Source organism: Schistosoma haematobium, chromosome 4, assembly GCF_000699445.3.
Source record: "Schistosoma haematobium chromosome 4, whole genome shotgun sequence".
Lineage (NCBI taxonomy): Eukaryota > Metazoa > Platyhelminthes > Trematoda > Strigeidida > Schistosomatidae > Schistosoma > Schistosoma haematobium.
In genome coordinates, this window is record NC_067199.1 from 36,660,492 (window position 1) to 36,677,912 (window position 17,421).

The 17,421-nt window shown below is 33.4% G+C and overlaps 1 protein-coding gene across 1 annotated transcript in view; it reads right to left on the reverse strand.

Moving 5' to 3' along the window:
* MS3_00010959 (uncharacterized protein) overlaps window positions 1-15,644 on the reverse strand; it is a gene marked incomplete at both ends in the record, with an annotated part of 74,470 nt that extends 58,826 nt beyond the window's left edge. Inside the window, one exon of the mRNA XM_051219373.1 lies at window positions 15,196-15,644. Coding sequence (XP_051066889.1) covers window positions 15,196-15,644 — 449 coding nt within the window. The remainder of the gene's footprint in view (window positions 1-15,195) is intronic.
* Between the last annotated feature and the right edge of the window lie 1,777 nt (window positions 15,645-17,421).

Here is a 17,421-nt window from a genome sequence, read left to right on the forward strand (position 1 = left end):
TGTAGAGATTGGACAAATTTCGTTTCATTATACAAATCCTCAGTAGTGAATATTCACAACCCACCTAATCAGGAAATAGAGCTGAGGAGATTCAACCTAGCACTCAAACTTCTAATCTATAGAACATTGAGAGCCAGGATTTAATGGTTTACAACTCTGATTTCAATTACTCCATTGTCTTCATTGATAACTTCCTCATAATCTATGCGGTTTAACTCCACTAGTCACGACTTTTCTTCTGAACTCCAGAAATTCCGTCTTCAAGCTAGTCACTAGTAAACACATGATATATGACATTATAGGGTTACGGAGATTGTTGAATTTCATTAAGGTTAAACATTTGAGCACTAGATCAAAGGAACTAGATTTGAAACCCAGTTATGGAGTAGTGAATGCGCACTGTAAAAGAATCCTATACTAAAACAGAATGTTCGTCTAGTATTTCCTGGTTTTCAGTAGTTGCTTAATTTTGATCCATTTGTGGTTTTTAATGAAAAGAAAAACAAATTCATGTATGTACTAATAATTCTGGCTCTTCTGTTAAACGGGATTGAGGTGTACTGTCTGGGTTGTCATGTGATAATCTGGATGGTGTCCGGTCCTCCTGAATACCAATATTAAATTACTCTAACTCACATGGGTATATTATGCAACTAACTATAACTAATAACTCTGTTATGTTAAATAATAAAATTTCAATTGTTATTATCATTTATTTGTTTATTTTAGTTGAAACTTATTTTGAAATATTAATTGTACAATGAATACCTATGACTTAATGAAATAATCGCATTCATTAAGATGTCTTAGTAAAGAATGAAGTACAATGAATAGAATGACCGATGAAATTGTTTATTATATAAATAACCTTAGTGGTCTAAAGGTTAAGCGCTTACGCATGAGACCGCTAGGTCCTGGGTTCGAATCTCGCGATGCGGGATCATGGATGCTTACTAATGAGGAGTCCCATACTAGGATGAAACGGTTGTCCAGTGCTTCCAAGTTTTCCATAGTACTCTAACTTCGATTGACTCATGATCTCAACTATAATATCCACAAAAAACACCCCTTCTGATATAAATCATAAAATGTAATGTATGTTTTTGTTTTATCAAAACACAATGGATTATTTTAATCAGATAAACTTTGTGATAACAAGATTTCAGAGAGAAACGTGTTTATTCCCTGGAATAGCCGATTAACTAAAAGTTTGTTTGTTTTGTTTTGTCTATGAAGATGATTAGTTTTCATTTCATTATAAAAATGGTACATAAATAAAGGTCACAATCGAAATCAGTAGTATGTGCAAAGAAAACAGAAAAATGTGAAATATATATAGTAGAAACTTCATCTGTAAAAATAACAGATTAATTAAGGTGTTGTATTGAATCATTTGATTTCTAGGTTATTTGCGTTATTGCCGTATCTCAGTTGGGATATCACTAAAAACTAGGAAGAATATGGAAGTTATTTCGCAAGCTCCTAAAATTCTAATGAGAAGCAGTAATCAATGAAGTATAGACATATCTAATAACCCTAGATGATAGCCAGGCTAAATTGCAAATCAATGAAAGTTGTAAATGTATGCCAGTGGAAGCTGATCAATTGGCTCTAATGTTCATAAGATTGACATGTGAGAAAGAAAGTAAAGGTAGAATAGTCTTTCTAGATGTTCTACATACAAAAAGAAAAAAACGGGTCATTAAGAAGAAATATAAACAAGAAAACTTCTTGGACGGACCAATATACAAAATTTCTTAGTTTTGTTCCTCTACAAAACAAAAGGAACCTGATTAAGACACTTTACCATAGAATCAAGACCATATACTCTCTAGATGTAGTCGAAGATGAAATAAAGGAATTGTACGCGACCCTGAAAGAGAACGAATATAGGGAGAATTTATAAATAAAAACGTAGTCAATAGAGGAGAGCATAGAGAATACCTAACCGTGAATAAAAAGGCTCTGTATATGCGCTTACAATTCAGAGGTGATGCACCTAGTAAAATGCTAAGATTGAAGTTACGCAGATTATTTCAAAGAACTTCTAATGCAGGTAAACTACTGGAGGTCCAATGATCGCTCCGAATTTGAAAGATAAATTGCCTAGATTAACCACCTCATTCTGTATCTATCAATTCAACTGCTCCAGTGGAGCAAGTTATATTGGCAGATGTTCTAGAAATTTGTATATTCGGACTCGTGAGCACCTCCCAGTGTGGTTAAGCAAAGGTGTAGTCAAAATGGTTAACAGCTTCATTTTATCCCATTTAATTCAGATGGGACATAAGTAAGAAAACCGATTAAATAAGCTATGATTAATTGAATAAAAAGAGGGAGGAGTAGAAGGCTAGTAAAGAGGAATCATTTTAGTAATGACTATTAAAATAGTTTACAACAGACGTCAACATACATATTTGGAGCATATATGGATTGTGACTGACAGTGGAATTCATTTGACATGTTTCGTCCTAATGATTCAACACTAAACTCCACAGTTGGACATAACTTTACTAATGTATTCAAATTGCGACACAATAACTGTATCGAGGAATTCCATACAAGATGTATTAATTCCAATAAAGACTAATCAACATATCATTCTTAAAATCAGTTATGGAATAATTATAATTATATTAATTATATGTGATAAGATAATGGTTGGATATAGTCAAAAGAAAATCCTGGACCAAGGTTTCGTGCTACTTGGCACTCATCAGCAAGGTGTACCTGTAACCTTGAGGGAACTGATGCTCCCTGACGGATTCCATCTCGTGTCACCCAGCTTCACAATCAGAGACGTTACTACTGAGCTATCCATGCCACGACTAACCTCCTCTATGACTGAAATGCATTCACAATTGATTGATCACTAGGTGGTGATCAATGGCATGTATGTCAGATCGTTCTTAGTGCAGATCGAATCCTATGTGTATAACATTCACACGACAAGTACAAATCTCTATAGAATTAATCCTGATATATTAAAATATAGATAGTTATTTGGCATTGAATTAATAACACACAAAGGTCATTAATGAATAGAATCAATGCATTAGATTAGTTTAAATAATCCAGTTTATTTACTTTGAATGAAATAGAATGATGTCAATTTGTTTGTATGTTTGTTTGATTTTGAGCTGAATGATTGAGTGGTTAGTTACAAATGTCAGAATTTTGAAAATCATATAAAGTTTAATCAGGAAAACATTAAAACTGTAAATATCTTGTTATTAAGTGAAGGTTTCTTTTCTAGATATAACTATATGTGTGTGTGTTTCCATATGAAATTACATTTTCAGAAGGGGGTTTGTAGAAATTTTAGTAATTTTATAGTTGAACTCATGGGTCAATTAAATCTGGAAGCACTGGATGGATGTTTATTCGTAGTATGAAACTCCTCAGCCGCGCGCATATATGATTCTGCTCGCGGGATTCGAACCCAGGACCTTTCAGTCTCGCGCGCAAACCTTTGGCCTCTAAACCGCTGAGCTGACATCCAGTGGTGTAAATGTCTAACTTCAACCAATCCACGAAATTGCGCAACCGTTCACCATTACATTTATTAACACTGTTTAGTTCTAGATTTACGAACAAGCTTATTTTTTATGTACTAATTTTCACATCACTGGTCGAGAACTAAGCCTTATATTTTAGGAATTAATTTTCATAGACAGTGGATGATCCATGGTTGGCATATGTTTCAATTGTTTATCTTTTCCGAACTGATTTAAAAGTTAGGTTCTCTCAATGAGATTGAAACTCTTGGGTTCAACCCCCAGTGGAGTAGAAGAGGCACAGTGCTGGGGAATCTCATAATAGAACGAAACAGCTGTGTAGTCCTTCTTAGTTTTCACTGGTTATCTAACTAACATCAATCTATGATACAAACTCGCGAAAATTCAGCAGTCTTGGGAAGCACTCTAGGTTTATAATGATCATTTATTTGTTAAATGATTTCCAATCATGTTCATTCATGTTTGTTATTTTATTAGAAGATAAATCTATTCTACTAAGTAGCTATCTTCTTTTCTGATATCCGCACAATCGGGGGTTTATGTCAACAAATCATTCTCATGAGCTGAAACAATTTGATCACATCTTATCATTATATCATCATCTATCGATTCATTCCTTTGATCCTAATAATTGAAAAAGTCATTGATCAAGTCATATAATCACACTCCATACGAAATTTACTGTTACATTTATTGTTATTAACATAAACTTTTAGGAACATTAAATATTCGACGACTGTCAGTAATCGGAACCTTGTGTATATTCTACTTTTTATCTTCCTTCAGATTCAAGGTTTCATTCCTGGAAATCCGGATTTTCTTCTAGAATCATATCTCCTATGATCAATACTTTCTATTACCAATAAGACTATCACTATCTTTATCACTCTGTGATTCACCCTGACACTCATCTCTCTGTGTTAATCAATTGTGGTAAACATGAGGCGATATACAAAGGTCATGCGTAAAATATAAATAATGTTCAACAAAATTTATGATCATTCACTGCCAGTACCAATTTTCATTCTGCTAAAATTTAATTTAGATTTGTTATAATCAGTTTTACATCGAAAGAATAGAGTAAGATGTTTAGAGAAATCTATGAATGCTTTCAATGAATCCAATCAATTGTAACTTGAAATAGAGATAGTAAATTTTAATGATTATTTTTCATGACAATATTTACTAATGAATACTTTCGATGAAATTGTAATTTATGGAAAACTTTCGAACAACACTTGAGTGATCTTGAGAATGTTCACCTAGTAACTAGAACTAATTGACGGTTATAAACTTGTAGGAAGAATTAGGATTATGATTTACAGTTGATGGTTACAATTAGATTAAGGGTTTTCATCACGAACTGACATTACTTAAAATATCAAAAGGTTATTTAACCAAATGGATAAATGAATTTCGCGCCGGAATCTAACACCTGTTAGCTTATATCTGATTGGTTCGTTCATAAATTATAGTCTCGACGTATATGGAATATTTTAGATAGAGAAAAAGTGCAAGCATACTTTTTAGGCAGTAATTTCGATAATTAACATTACATAATGAACATAGGCCTGCTTGAATATCTGAACTACCTAGTCCTACCATCTGGATATTTCAACAAATTATCTGTTTCTTTGTTTGTTTTAACAGATCATTATGTTAATTAATTGTTTAACTTATTCATATGCGTTTGTGAAAAGTTTACAACCTTTCACTGTACAAGTTACAAAAATGTACAATCGGAAACATTGTGTTGGTTGGTAATATTCATTGAAGAGAATGAATATTATTCAAATGTCAACTTCTGAACTGTTAACATGTAACTGGTGATCCATTCAATGTTTAACGTCAATATCGATCAAGAAATAAGAAACGGAAACTCGCTGAAATACTTTTTGCTGAAAATTCTATACTGTAGCAAAAATATACTATTGAATAAAGCTAATAATAATAAATATATAAATATTAATTTTGTTAGTTGAGCTCATGAGTCAATTGGAGCTAGACCACTATGGAAAACCTAGAAACACTGGACAACCGTTTCGTCGTAGTATGAGACTCCCCAGCAGTGCGCATCCACGGCCCCACCTTGAGAGATCCGAACCCAGGACCTCTCGGTCTCGATTGCGGACACTTAATTATCAGACCACTGAGTCGGTCAACATCCAACGGTGTTAATGTCTAACTTCAGCTAATCGATGAAGTTGAGTGACACATCCACCATTGTCTTCAGTGAGTTACTATCTAGTGGTTTCAGCTTTTCCATGGTGGTCTAGCTTCAAATGACTCATGATCTCAACTATTGAAATTACTATAAATATCCACAAAAAACACCTTCTGATACAAATAAATATTAATAAAATTTAACAACATGGACGAATCATAAAAACACTCTTCATTGAAGATTTAGTTAAAGTATAGTTTGAGGATATGATACAAACTTAGAGTAACATTGACTAGTTCCCGGTCAGTTATTAGATAATCAGATCAAAACTCTTATTAAATAGATAATTTATAGAAATTAAAACAATAGTTTAACATAAAGTAAACTGATTTAACATATTTCTACAGGTTGTTTTGTTTTGTTCATCGAAAAAAAACACAATGACATTTATGTTTTTTCCATTTGGATAAAGAGATAATCCAACTTAAGAAACTCTTATGAGGACCCAAATGGTTTTCTAGAAGAATTAGCCATTTAGGATCAAGTATTTGAAGTTTGAAGTTTGAATCAGAACTAAGGGCTTTATGGTTAAGATTTAGGCATCAGATTAATTTCGGTGTGATAGGCAATATGCATAAAAAGAATTGAGTATTTAATACTTTTCACCTTGATCAATTTAATTTTTCACTTTTATTGTAAACGTTTTAAGCGGTATACAAATGTAATTTCTATGGCTCACTTTACGCGATATAAAATAGAAGTCATTCATTTGGAACTTGGTACAAAAACCTAAAAGTCATCTTCTCGATTGTGACTATCTCATTCTTACTGAAGAAATAACGGGATTTATATTTATTTTTTATTTTGATGAAAATTAAATAGATTATGTAACTATGTAATCTTTTGCTATTCACTTGTTAAGAAGGGTTGAACATTTGTTTCTGTATACTTTAAATTACAAACAAATACTTTAACTAGATCCACAATGAAGACTAGGAAACACTAGACAGTTGTATTGCCCTAGTAAGGGCCTTATTAAGGAATGGATGTTTACATTCTTTCTACAGAAAGTCAGACTCAGGACCTATGATCTAACGCAATTACATGGAAAATATTATTCAATGAGGATTTAGCAAGTTATAAATTTAAAATGCAACCTAGAACTGATTGATATCAAACGTAAAAAAAAACATTATCAGTCACATCTTATAAGGTAAGACTGAACATAATGATTTTTGAATATAAGTATACATAATTTGTAATCATCTTTTGTTGTTTCATGTTCTACTCGTAAATAGATTGAAAGATGAGACCTGAATTTATAGATTTCGGTACGAAATTCATTTATCCATTTGATTAAATAGCCTTTTAGCATTTTAACTAATGTGAATTAATGATGAAAACCCTAAATTTAATTCCTAATTTTAACCATCAATTATAAATTATAATCTTTATTCTTCCTAAAAGTTTTATCACCGTCAATTAGTTCTAGTTACTAGGTGGACATTCTAAAGATCACTCAAGCGTTGCTCGAAAGTTGTCCACAAGTTACAACATTAGCAACAAGAATTATAATTTTTAGTCATAGTTATAATCCTTGAGTTTTTTGATAAAATAATAAATTGTGACTAATGTAGTTATTAACAAAAATAAACGGTTTATTTCAATGGTTTGAAATCTTATGAAAACGGAATAAGGATTACGTCATCAGAATTGTTTGTTGAAAAAGAAAGAAATATTTTCAATGGTTAAGATCATGAGTCAGTTGAAGCTAGACCATCATGGAAAACCTGGGAGCACTGGTTGCCCGTTTCGTCCTATTGTGAGACGCCTCAGCAGCGCGCATCCACGACCTCGCCCCCTGCGAGGTTCGAACCCGGGACCCGTTGGTTTCGCGCGCGAGCATTTGACCACTAAACCGCTGAGCTGTCATCCAACGGCGTCAATGTCTAACTCCAACTAATCCACGAAATTGGGCGATACATGTACTATTGTCTTCAGTAAGTTACTATCTCACAATAGACCTGGTTGAACCCCACTGATCACTACTTCTCACTAGAACTCCAGGATATACCTCTTGAAGCCAGTCACTAGTGAGCATATGTTGACTAATATCAGATGGGTTTTGTGGATATTATAGTCTGTTATATTATAGTATAGTATAGTATAGTATCATAGTATATTATAGTATATCATAGTCTGTTGTGAGATAGTTACTCACTGAAGACAATAGTAGATGTATCGCTCAACTTCGTGGGTTAGTCGGAGTTAGACATTAACACCGTCGGATGCCGGCTCAGTGGCCTAGTGGTTAGGTGCTCGCGCGCGAGGCCAGCAGGTCCCAGGTTCGAGCCCCGCGCGGTGCGGGATCGCGGGTGCGCACTGCTGGGGAGTCCCATACCAGGACGAAACGGCCGTCTGGTGCTTCCATGTTTTCAATGGTGGTCTAGCTTCAACTGACTCATGATTTCAACCTGTGAGATTTCTAAAACTCTCCACAAAACCCATTCTGAAAATAGAAGAATTCCTGATAATTTTACTTAATTTCTAATAGGAAATAACATTGTATTATTTAAAAAATCATTTTCATTTTGCATGTTTTAATATGGATAATGTATTAACCATTATGTTATCTGAGCTATGAATCACACCGAAGGTAAATCATGGTGCATTTATTGATTTCATCCAGTTCATCACTGAAATCGATCAGGTATATTACATTACAAACAATAATTAATTGATCAAACTAAAACTGACTTTTCCTATGATTTGCAATTTTACTATCTGTGACAGACACAAGATTAAAATATGATATTTTCAGTCGACGAGTTTTAGGTCAGAAAGAATTCATGACACTATAAAACTTATGAGGCAGTAAATTGTCTATAGATCTAAAATCTATTCAAACTTATGTGAAATTTAACTGTTGTTTAGTATTCATCTGGTAGACGTCATTCTGTCAATAAATAAGACATTTCAAACTTGTATGCTCATAAGCAAAGATGTAAAGTGACTAGTAATGGAATTCAGGAAACGCGTTTCATCCTATTTGCGACTTGTCGGTTGGATATACCTGCATCTCAGAGTTGATGTTCACTCTGAGACTCGAAACTAGTACCGTTTGCTTCAAACGCCATCGTGATGAGTCACAAATAGGACGAAACATGCCTCCTGAATTCCACTGCTATCCACCATCCATCTTTGCTTATAATGCTTGTGAATTAGGGCGATACACACAGTATGCACATATGCCAATAAGAGACTAATCAATTGCAGTCCTAAACATTAATGGGAAGATTCAAGTAAACAATACCAAGTGAACTTGTATACTCATATTTAAGCTAAATAATACTGTGGCTTGTGAACATTAAGTATCACCACTAAGATAACATATGCGTTTATAGGAATATCACCAAATTACTAGGTCTACAAACAATAAACTGTGGCGTGTTCGGCAAGCATTTTGAGGTCTTAACATATTTTGTTAATCAGTAGACGACAAAAACAACTGAACTAAGATCAAGGTATCGATTTTCGGACCCTTAACTGTTGATCATAACTCATAACCCTATTTTGATATTTGGGCAGTGATCCTAACTAATATTTCTCATTCCTTGCTAGTTTAGCTGTACATATTACGTTAATTGCACTTTCATATTCTTTATTAATCCTGAAACTGTTACTTAGTTATATATAAAAAAAAGTCTTGGCTTTGTGCCCAATTACAATTTACTATTTATAGCTTCATAATGCACACAAATAATCAAGTGAATTATAAGTGTAAATTACAAAACTTGCATGTGACTATTTGTCTGAATTTCTGGTGTACAAAATGAAAGTTTTTAGAACATTGAACTTTACTCGGTCTAATCTAACGAGTACTGTAATCAAGTTAGTTAATTTATAGTTGTCAATACAATCAAGTTAATAACAACAGAGATAAATTTAAGAAAAAACAGTTTTGATATTCGTTAACTTTTCAGTGACTAGTAATTGATCTAATGAATATCCTTACAAAGTCATTTATACATCATAGAGATGATGAACGGAATTAATTTATAAACAAATTTCATTAAATTCCGAACTACTGCCAAGAATTTATTTCAGTAAGATTTGTAATAATCAACAAACCTACAATATCTAACAGTTTCAAGCATTTCGTCATTCATTCAGTGTATCATAGGAACTTTCATTGACAACTTCATTTCATTCATCTTTATCTATCTATCTATCTATATTCATTATCTGGAAATTGCCTATTGTACCACATCTCAAGTTGTCCAATTAAAAAAGTAAACAAATGACAAATTACAGTTTGAAAAGAAATTCTTAGATGGAATCATACTCTCATGTGAAGTATTCAATCAATGAATGAGTGGGTAAATGTCAGATATTGTAGATATATTGAACACTGGAAGACAGATGGAGTACAAATTCACCAACATGTACCATATCACTAAATTTCTATTAATAATGATCTGGACGCTGATAAATAGATGATCAAATGATATATTAATCTTATACTCAACACTTAGTCAACAAACAACACAAGGAATCGATAACTAAGAGAAACGATTAAATAAACTATGATTAATTGAATAAAAAGAGGGAGGAGTAGAAGGCTAGTAAAGAGGAATCATTTTACAACAGAAGTCAACATACACGAAGAGCTCATTAGAGTGATTTCACTAATTATTTTCATTATTACATATTTGGAGCATACATGGATTGTGACTGACAGTGGAATTCATTTGACGTGTTTCGTCCTAATTATTCAACACTAAACTCCACAATTGGATATAATTTAACCAATGTAAACAAATTGTGATATAATGACTTTATGGAGGCATTTCATACAAAATGTACTTATTCTAATAAGGACTAATCAATATATCACTCTTGAAATCAATTATGGGATATTGTACACATTAAATACTGGAAGTTAGATGGAATACTGTTGTGTCTTTATGGCCCGCTAGTTATCACGTAATTTATTCGTCAATCAAAATACGACTTATTCACCCTTATACTATACTAAACCAATGACATTCGTTCGGTCTGATCAGCCTAGCATCCTATTGGTCCGTTGCTCGCCTAGCTCGTTCAGCTGAGCCCAGAATGCCAACAACAGCCTCCACTATACGAATCATTTATTTCAGACATACTGGGTTTATATATCAACCAAACAGACCGCATCACACCATAAAATAGAAAATAACACTTGTACAAAATATACCCAAAACTGGCTGTAAATGTGGGAGACAGTAGTCAATGAAATGAACATAGCCTAAGAACAGTAAATCGTACAACAATAATTTACAGGTCAAAATGAAGCTTATAACAGGGGAAATATAGATATACACACTCTAATTACTGAATAGTTATACCATAAGAATATATAGATAATATTACTCCATTAATAGGTCTCAGATGTTACACGTAATTTAATCTTCACAAATACAAATTCATGAACATGTATCCCATCTTTAAATTTAGCTAAAAAGCAATTTAATCAATTCATAAACTCCTCTATTTAACATGTCACTAGTCTCTTGAAGATTACAATTGTAAACTATCTAGTGAAATGTACATTCACACACACACACATATATATATATATATAAACATACACATGCACCTTGTTCACATAAGTCTGAACAATAACTGACTATTATCTTTTATTTATCTAATGATCACAATACACAACGCAAAAAAGAAAACAGAACATTGATTCATTCTTTTTTAATCTATTCACCTAACAAACTACTACCTTCATAGAAGATGATTGTATAGATAACTTTGTAAACGATCAAGTTTAGTTCACTTTATAATTGTAACTAAACAAATGTCGATTCTATTTATTGTTTCTTACATTTGGGCGTGTATTCTATTTTAATTTAGAAAAATTCCAACAACAACAAAAATGAGAAAAAAGAAAAGAGAAAAAAATCGTTTATCAAAAAAAAGAAAAAAAAAGTAAATGAATCATAAATATAATTTAATGAGTAATAATTAAATTGGTCAATATGTGGTGATATTTTCTTGCAAGTTATGTTGCTATGTTTTGTGTTGTCATGTTGATTTCATTTTTTGTCATGTAAAAAATTTTTTGATAAACTATTCATTTATAACAAATCTCAAATTATTCTATAAAGTAGGTCAAGGTTGGATAGTGAACAAAGTTTTAAGTAGAAAATAATGTTTATATATAAATATATATTCATTATAATTAAGAAAAGAGTATATATTTAATAAATAATTAATTATCAAAAGGGGTTTTGTGGAGATTGTTTTTAGAAATTTCACTAGTTGAAATCATGAGTGAATTGAAGCTAGGCGACTCTAGAAAACGTGGAAGCACTGGATGGCTTTTTCGTTCTAATATGAGACTCGTCAGCAGTGCGAATCCACAATCCAGCCCCTCCCCCGTGAGATTCGAACACAGGACCCAGACCAGTCTATAAATCTCCATAAAACACCTTCTGATAATAATTATCTGCTCACTAGTGATTGACTTCAAGAGGCATTTCCTGGAGTTCAAGTGAGAATTCGTTACCAGTGGAGTTCAACCAGGTCTGTTGTGAGATATCAGCTCACTGAATACAATGGTGTATGGTGGCACGATTTCGTGAATGAGTTGAAGTTCGACATTAGGACTGTTGGATGCCGACTGGCTCAGTGGTATAATGATTAAGCGCTCGCATGCGAGACTGATAGGTCCTGGGTTCGATCCTGAGTTCGAATCTCACGAGGCGGGATCGTGGATGCGCACTGCTGAGGGGTCCCGTACTAGGACGAAAAGGCCGCCCAGTGTTTCCAGATTTTCCATGGTGGTCTAGCTTCAATTCACTCGTGATTTCAACTAGTGGAATAATTAATTACATTGAAATTTCGTACGTCTTATTACTTTAAAGAATATGAAAAGTACTACTTAATTTTAATCGATGAATTTAGACATTTAGATTCAGAAGAGATTTTGCGGAGATTGTAGTAATTTCATTAGTTTCGTCCTGTTGTGGGACTCCTCAGAAGTGCGCATCTACGAACCCGTCTCGCGAGATTCGAACCCAGGATCTATCAGTCTGATACTAATCAAAATATGCTCACTAGTAACTGGCTTCAAGAGATATATCCTGGAGTTCTAGTGAGAAGCAGTGACCAGTGGAGTTTAGTCGGGTTTGTTGTGAGATAGTAACTCACTGATGACGATGATGGATGTGTTGCTCAATTTTGTGGATTAGTTGAAGTTAAAAATTAACACTGTTGGATGCCGACTGGCTCAGTGGTCTAGTGGTTAAGCGCTCACGCGCGATACTGATAGATCCTGGTTTTGAATCTCGCAAGGCGTGGTCGTGGATGCACACTGCTGAAGAGTCTCACAATAGGACGAAACGGCCGTCCAGTGCTTCCAGGTTTTCCATGGTGGTTTAGCTTCAATTGACTCATCATTTCAACTATTAACATATTTAGATTGTAAGGATTTAGGTGATATACGTTCAGTTTCTAAATGGAGCATCAATTCTCTTCATATAAGTGAATCCGTTAATAGGATACATGAGTCCAGAGTTTCTTGTAAACTGCTTCTTATCATATAACATCTTATCATAGTGTATATGATTTCGATGGATTCAAGCTAATGATCACTTTTTAATTCAATTTGTAATGATTTGGTTTATTACGTTTCAGTATTTTGACTGAAATCTGATCAATCACAGTTGGCTTATGTGCATCCTGTGTTAATCATCTCGATATAACCATTACGAAAATGTTTACGTAGAATAAATGGGGTGAGACTATTTGAACTCAGTGATTAATTGTATAACACGACGACGTATAGAGCGACAGGTACTGGATCTGAGCCCTAGAATGGACATCGACTCAGGGATGCACGAGCATCCAGCTGACAAACACGTGTCCCGGATTCCACTGCTAACCATGTTCAATCTATTCAATCTGGTAAACGCATTGTAACTTGACCTATAAAATTGGATTAACACTGAAAGATCAATCATTCCTAACTAAAAAACACGCTTCCAAATATATCACATAAAAAAATATTTGACGAAAAATCTTTAACCACATTTCCAGAACTTCAAGCAGTCTCACAATTGATTGATCACTGGGTGGTGATCAATGTCATGCTTGTCTAGTCCTTATTAGTGCAGATCGAATGCTATCGATCATGTTGCGGGCACTATATATTGAGATTAGATGGTGGTTGGAGGTAGTCAACAGGAAACGCAGTGTCAAGTCACCTAGATTGGTGGCCACATTGCAACATGATCGATAGCATTCGATCTGCACTAATAAGGACTAGACAAGCATGAGATTGATCACCACCCAGTGATCAATCAATTGTGATTACATCTCAGTCCTACGTAAGGTGAGGTTAGTCACGGCTCGGATAGCTCAGTGGTAACGTCTCTGACTGTGAAGCTAGATGACACGAGATCGGATCCTCCAGGGAGCACTAGTTCCCTCAAGATTGCAGGCACACCTTGCTGACGAGTGCCAAATAGCACGAAACCCGGGTCCAAGGTTTCCTGTTGACTACCTCCAACCACCATCTAAACTTCAAGTAGTCTCTTTAAAAAATGAAGCACTGGTGATAGCGTACACTTTCGCCATCTACGTTAACAATGTAATTTCCATGTATACAATAAATAAAATATTCTGGACGTATATTCATTGTTTAAGCCTAGTCTCTTATGTCAATCGTCCACAAAATAGCGAATATCAGGTAGTTTAATTTTTCAGTATTTTTACGTGTAACAATTAACTGACCGATTCACCTCTTAGCCATAATATGTTGGTTTGCGTCACTTCCATTATCTAGATATATTTGTAACGTTTGAGAACCTCGATCCCTAACCAAAAGGGATTTTTCAATAAACAAAGCATAACACTGAAGGAACCAGCTATCTTAAAAGAAAATGTCAGAGTATCCCACCAGTGGATCGCATGATTGACAAACAATCTCTGAAATCCAACCTGTCAGTTCACAATCCACGGACCACATTTTTGGCCAATACACTGGACTCGTTCCTATCATGCTTGCCCTAGTTGCTTTCGTCAGAGACATTCAAGAGGCACATATTGTCACCAAACGTTTTTTTAGTTTAATTTTATCTCACAAAAACTCTACTTTCACAATGACATTAAAAATTCGCATAGTATTTGAAGTCATTGAGAAAACCAAATATACACAATAATATATTATGCACAGTGTTATGTAACTACTCATTAAATATCTGAAAAAACTAGACAAAACTATAACATTAGTCAAAAAATACAATCGAAGCCTAAATAAGCCTGTGGTAAAGTTTCGGACTGTGGAATTAAGGAATTCATATTTGGAATCCATAAGGACTACCATTTCCCTCAAGAGTACAGTTGAACCTAACTGAGGAATGTCAAACAGCACGAAACCTAGTTCAAAAAAAGGTTTCCTATCAAGTAATTCTAATCATTAAATATCGTAACACAATTACCTAGTAAATTTGAATAAGATACAAGCAATCAGCACCAAATGCCAATTTAGTAGTAGTAGTAGTAGTAGTAGTAGTAGTAGTAGTAGTAGTAGTAGTAGTAGTAGTAGTAGTAGTAGTAGTAGTAGTAGTAGTAGTAGTAGTAGTAGTAGTAGTAGTAGTAGTAGTAGTAGTAGTAGTAGTAGTAGTAGTAGTAGTAGTAGTAGTAGTAGTAGTAGTAGTAGTAGTAGTAGTAGTAGTAGTAGTAGTAGTAGTAGTAGTAGTAGTAGTAGTAGTAGTAGTAGTAGTAGTAGTAGTAGTAGTAGTAGTAGTAATAGTAGTAGTAGTAGTAGTAGTAGTAGTAGTAGTAGTAGTAGTAGTAGTAGTAGTAGTAGTAGTAGTAGTAGTAGTAGTAATAGTAGTAGTAGTAGTAGTAGTAGTAGTAGTAGTAGTAGTAGTAGTGGTAGTAGTAGTAGTAGTAGTATGAATGATCATTCAGGGAAAATATAAAAATAAATAAGAACATATTCAAAGTATTTTTTTTCATTTATAGCGGTAAAAATAAATCATCGATTCATAAACTAACTACACAATATTACCAGGTATAGAAATGTACGGTTAATGTTTAGTTATACTGAGTTGCCATAAAAACTTTATTGAATTTCTAACAAATTCTTTTCAAAGCTTACCTACTATATAAAGTAATACAACTCGTGATTAACAAACACAGTGTCTATATTGTTCACAAGTGAGTACATGATAATAATCAATTTAGGGTTTTGTGTAAACTGTTGAATTTTCGTAGTTTAAACCACGAACTATATATCTTCAAACTGTCTTCTGATTAAATGGATATACGAGATTTTAAATGTAAAACATATTACATAATCAATTAGACATTGGTAACTAATTTGCTCGGTGAAAAACTACCTGTTATATTATATCTCCAAATGATACAATTAATCAAACTCATGTAAAATAATATATGAAGCAAACAGACTAACCTCTTTTAAGCAAAGATAGTTGCTAACAGTGGAATCTAAAATACATATCTATTATGAAAAGATTGTTCACTACTGGATTGTAAATTTCTGTATAGCTTGAATAACTACAACAAATTAATATAGACAGTTGGCAAGTTGTCTGTTTCATCTACTGATGGAAATTGAAGGAACTACTGACAATTGGTTTTTAGGCATTTAGTGTTGATACTATCTTCTATATATACAATAATCACAATGGTTTCAATATATTTGGAATGTGGATACCAGTGAGATTCAAGATGCACGTTTCATCTTATATGGGACTTAGATGGATATATCTGCACTTCAATGTTGATGTCCACTCCGAAACATGAAGCCAGTTAATTTTACTTCGAACGGCAACTCGTATTCTACTTTGAAACTGAGTCCATGTAGCTTATGACTGACAGTAATATCGATGCAGTCAGCTCAGAATGTACATGTATCGGAAAGATTGATTATTTTTAACCCCTAACACTAAAAACGGGAAGATTAAAACGCTTACAACTGAATTATGAAAAGACATTAATCATCTTAAAGAAATTAGGATTTCCTGGAAACCATTTAGGGGTCACGAAAAATAAAAAGAGGAGAAATTTTTGACACTTTAACGAATTAAAAATAATATTTCAATTCTTTTGTTTGAGAAACTGATATCATACACAGAAAGTTAATCAATGATCAGTAAAGTGGAACCTGAAAATATTCACCTAGGTATATATTGCCAAACCATGTCAGCGCAGTATAATGAAGCTATGATGACAAATACCAGAGTAGTGGATGTAGTAACAGTTTCAGTAATATTAAAACCTATTTGTCATAGCTAATACGATTTGAGAAGGAAGAATGAATTTTAAAACAAAGAAGCATAAATTAATATTTAAATTGCCAGATCTAAGGGAAGAAAAAGAAAAGTTGAATCTATACCAATACGATCGATTCTAAGTCATTTCACCCATCATCTCCTATTATTGATTACCATAAGCACGCATACTCTATTCAGATAGTTTACATCTACTATTATGATTCAATCAACCAGTCCATAATTTTATAAACTGATACCACGCCTTTACTCTTACAATCTACTCCTACACCGGTAAACATCGCAGATCGAATATAAATGAAAGAAATTCCCAGACTTTTCTGACAATCTAACATTCTTCAAAGAAGTTTATATGTGCTAACTCATTACACATTTATTCTTCAAAGTATCTATTATTATGTTTTATGACAATAACCACAAAAATAAT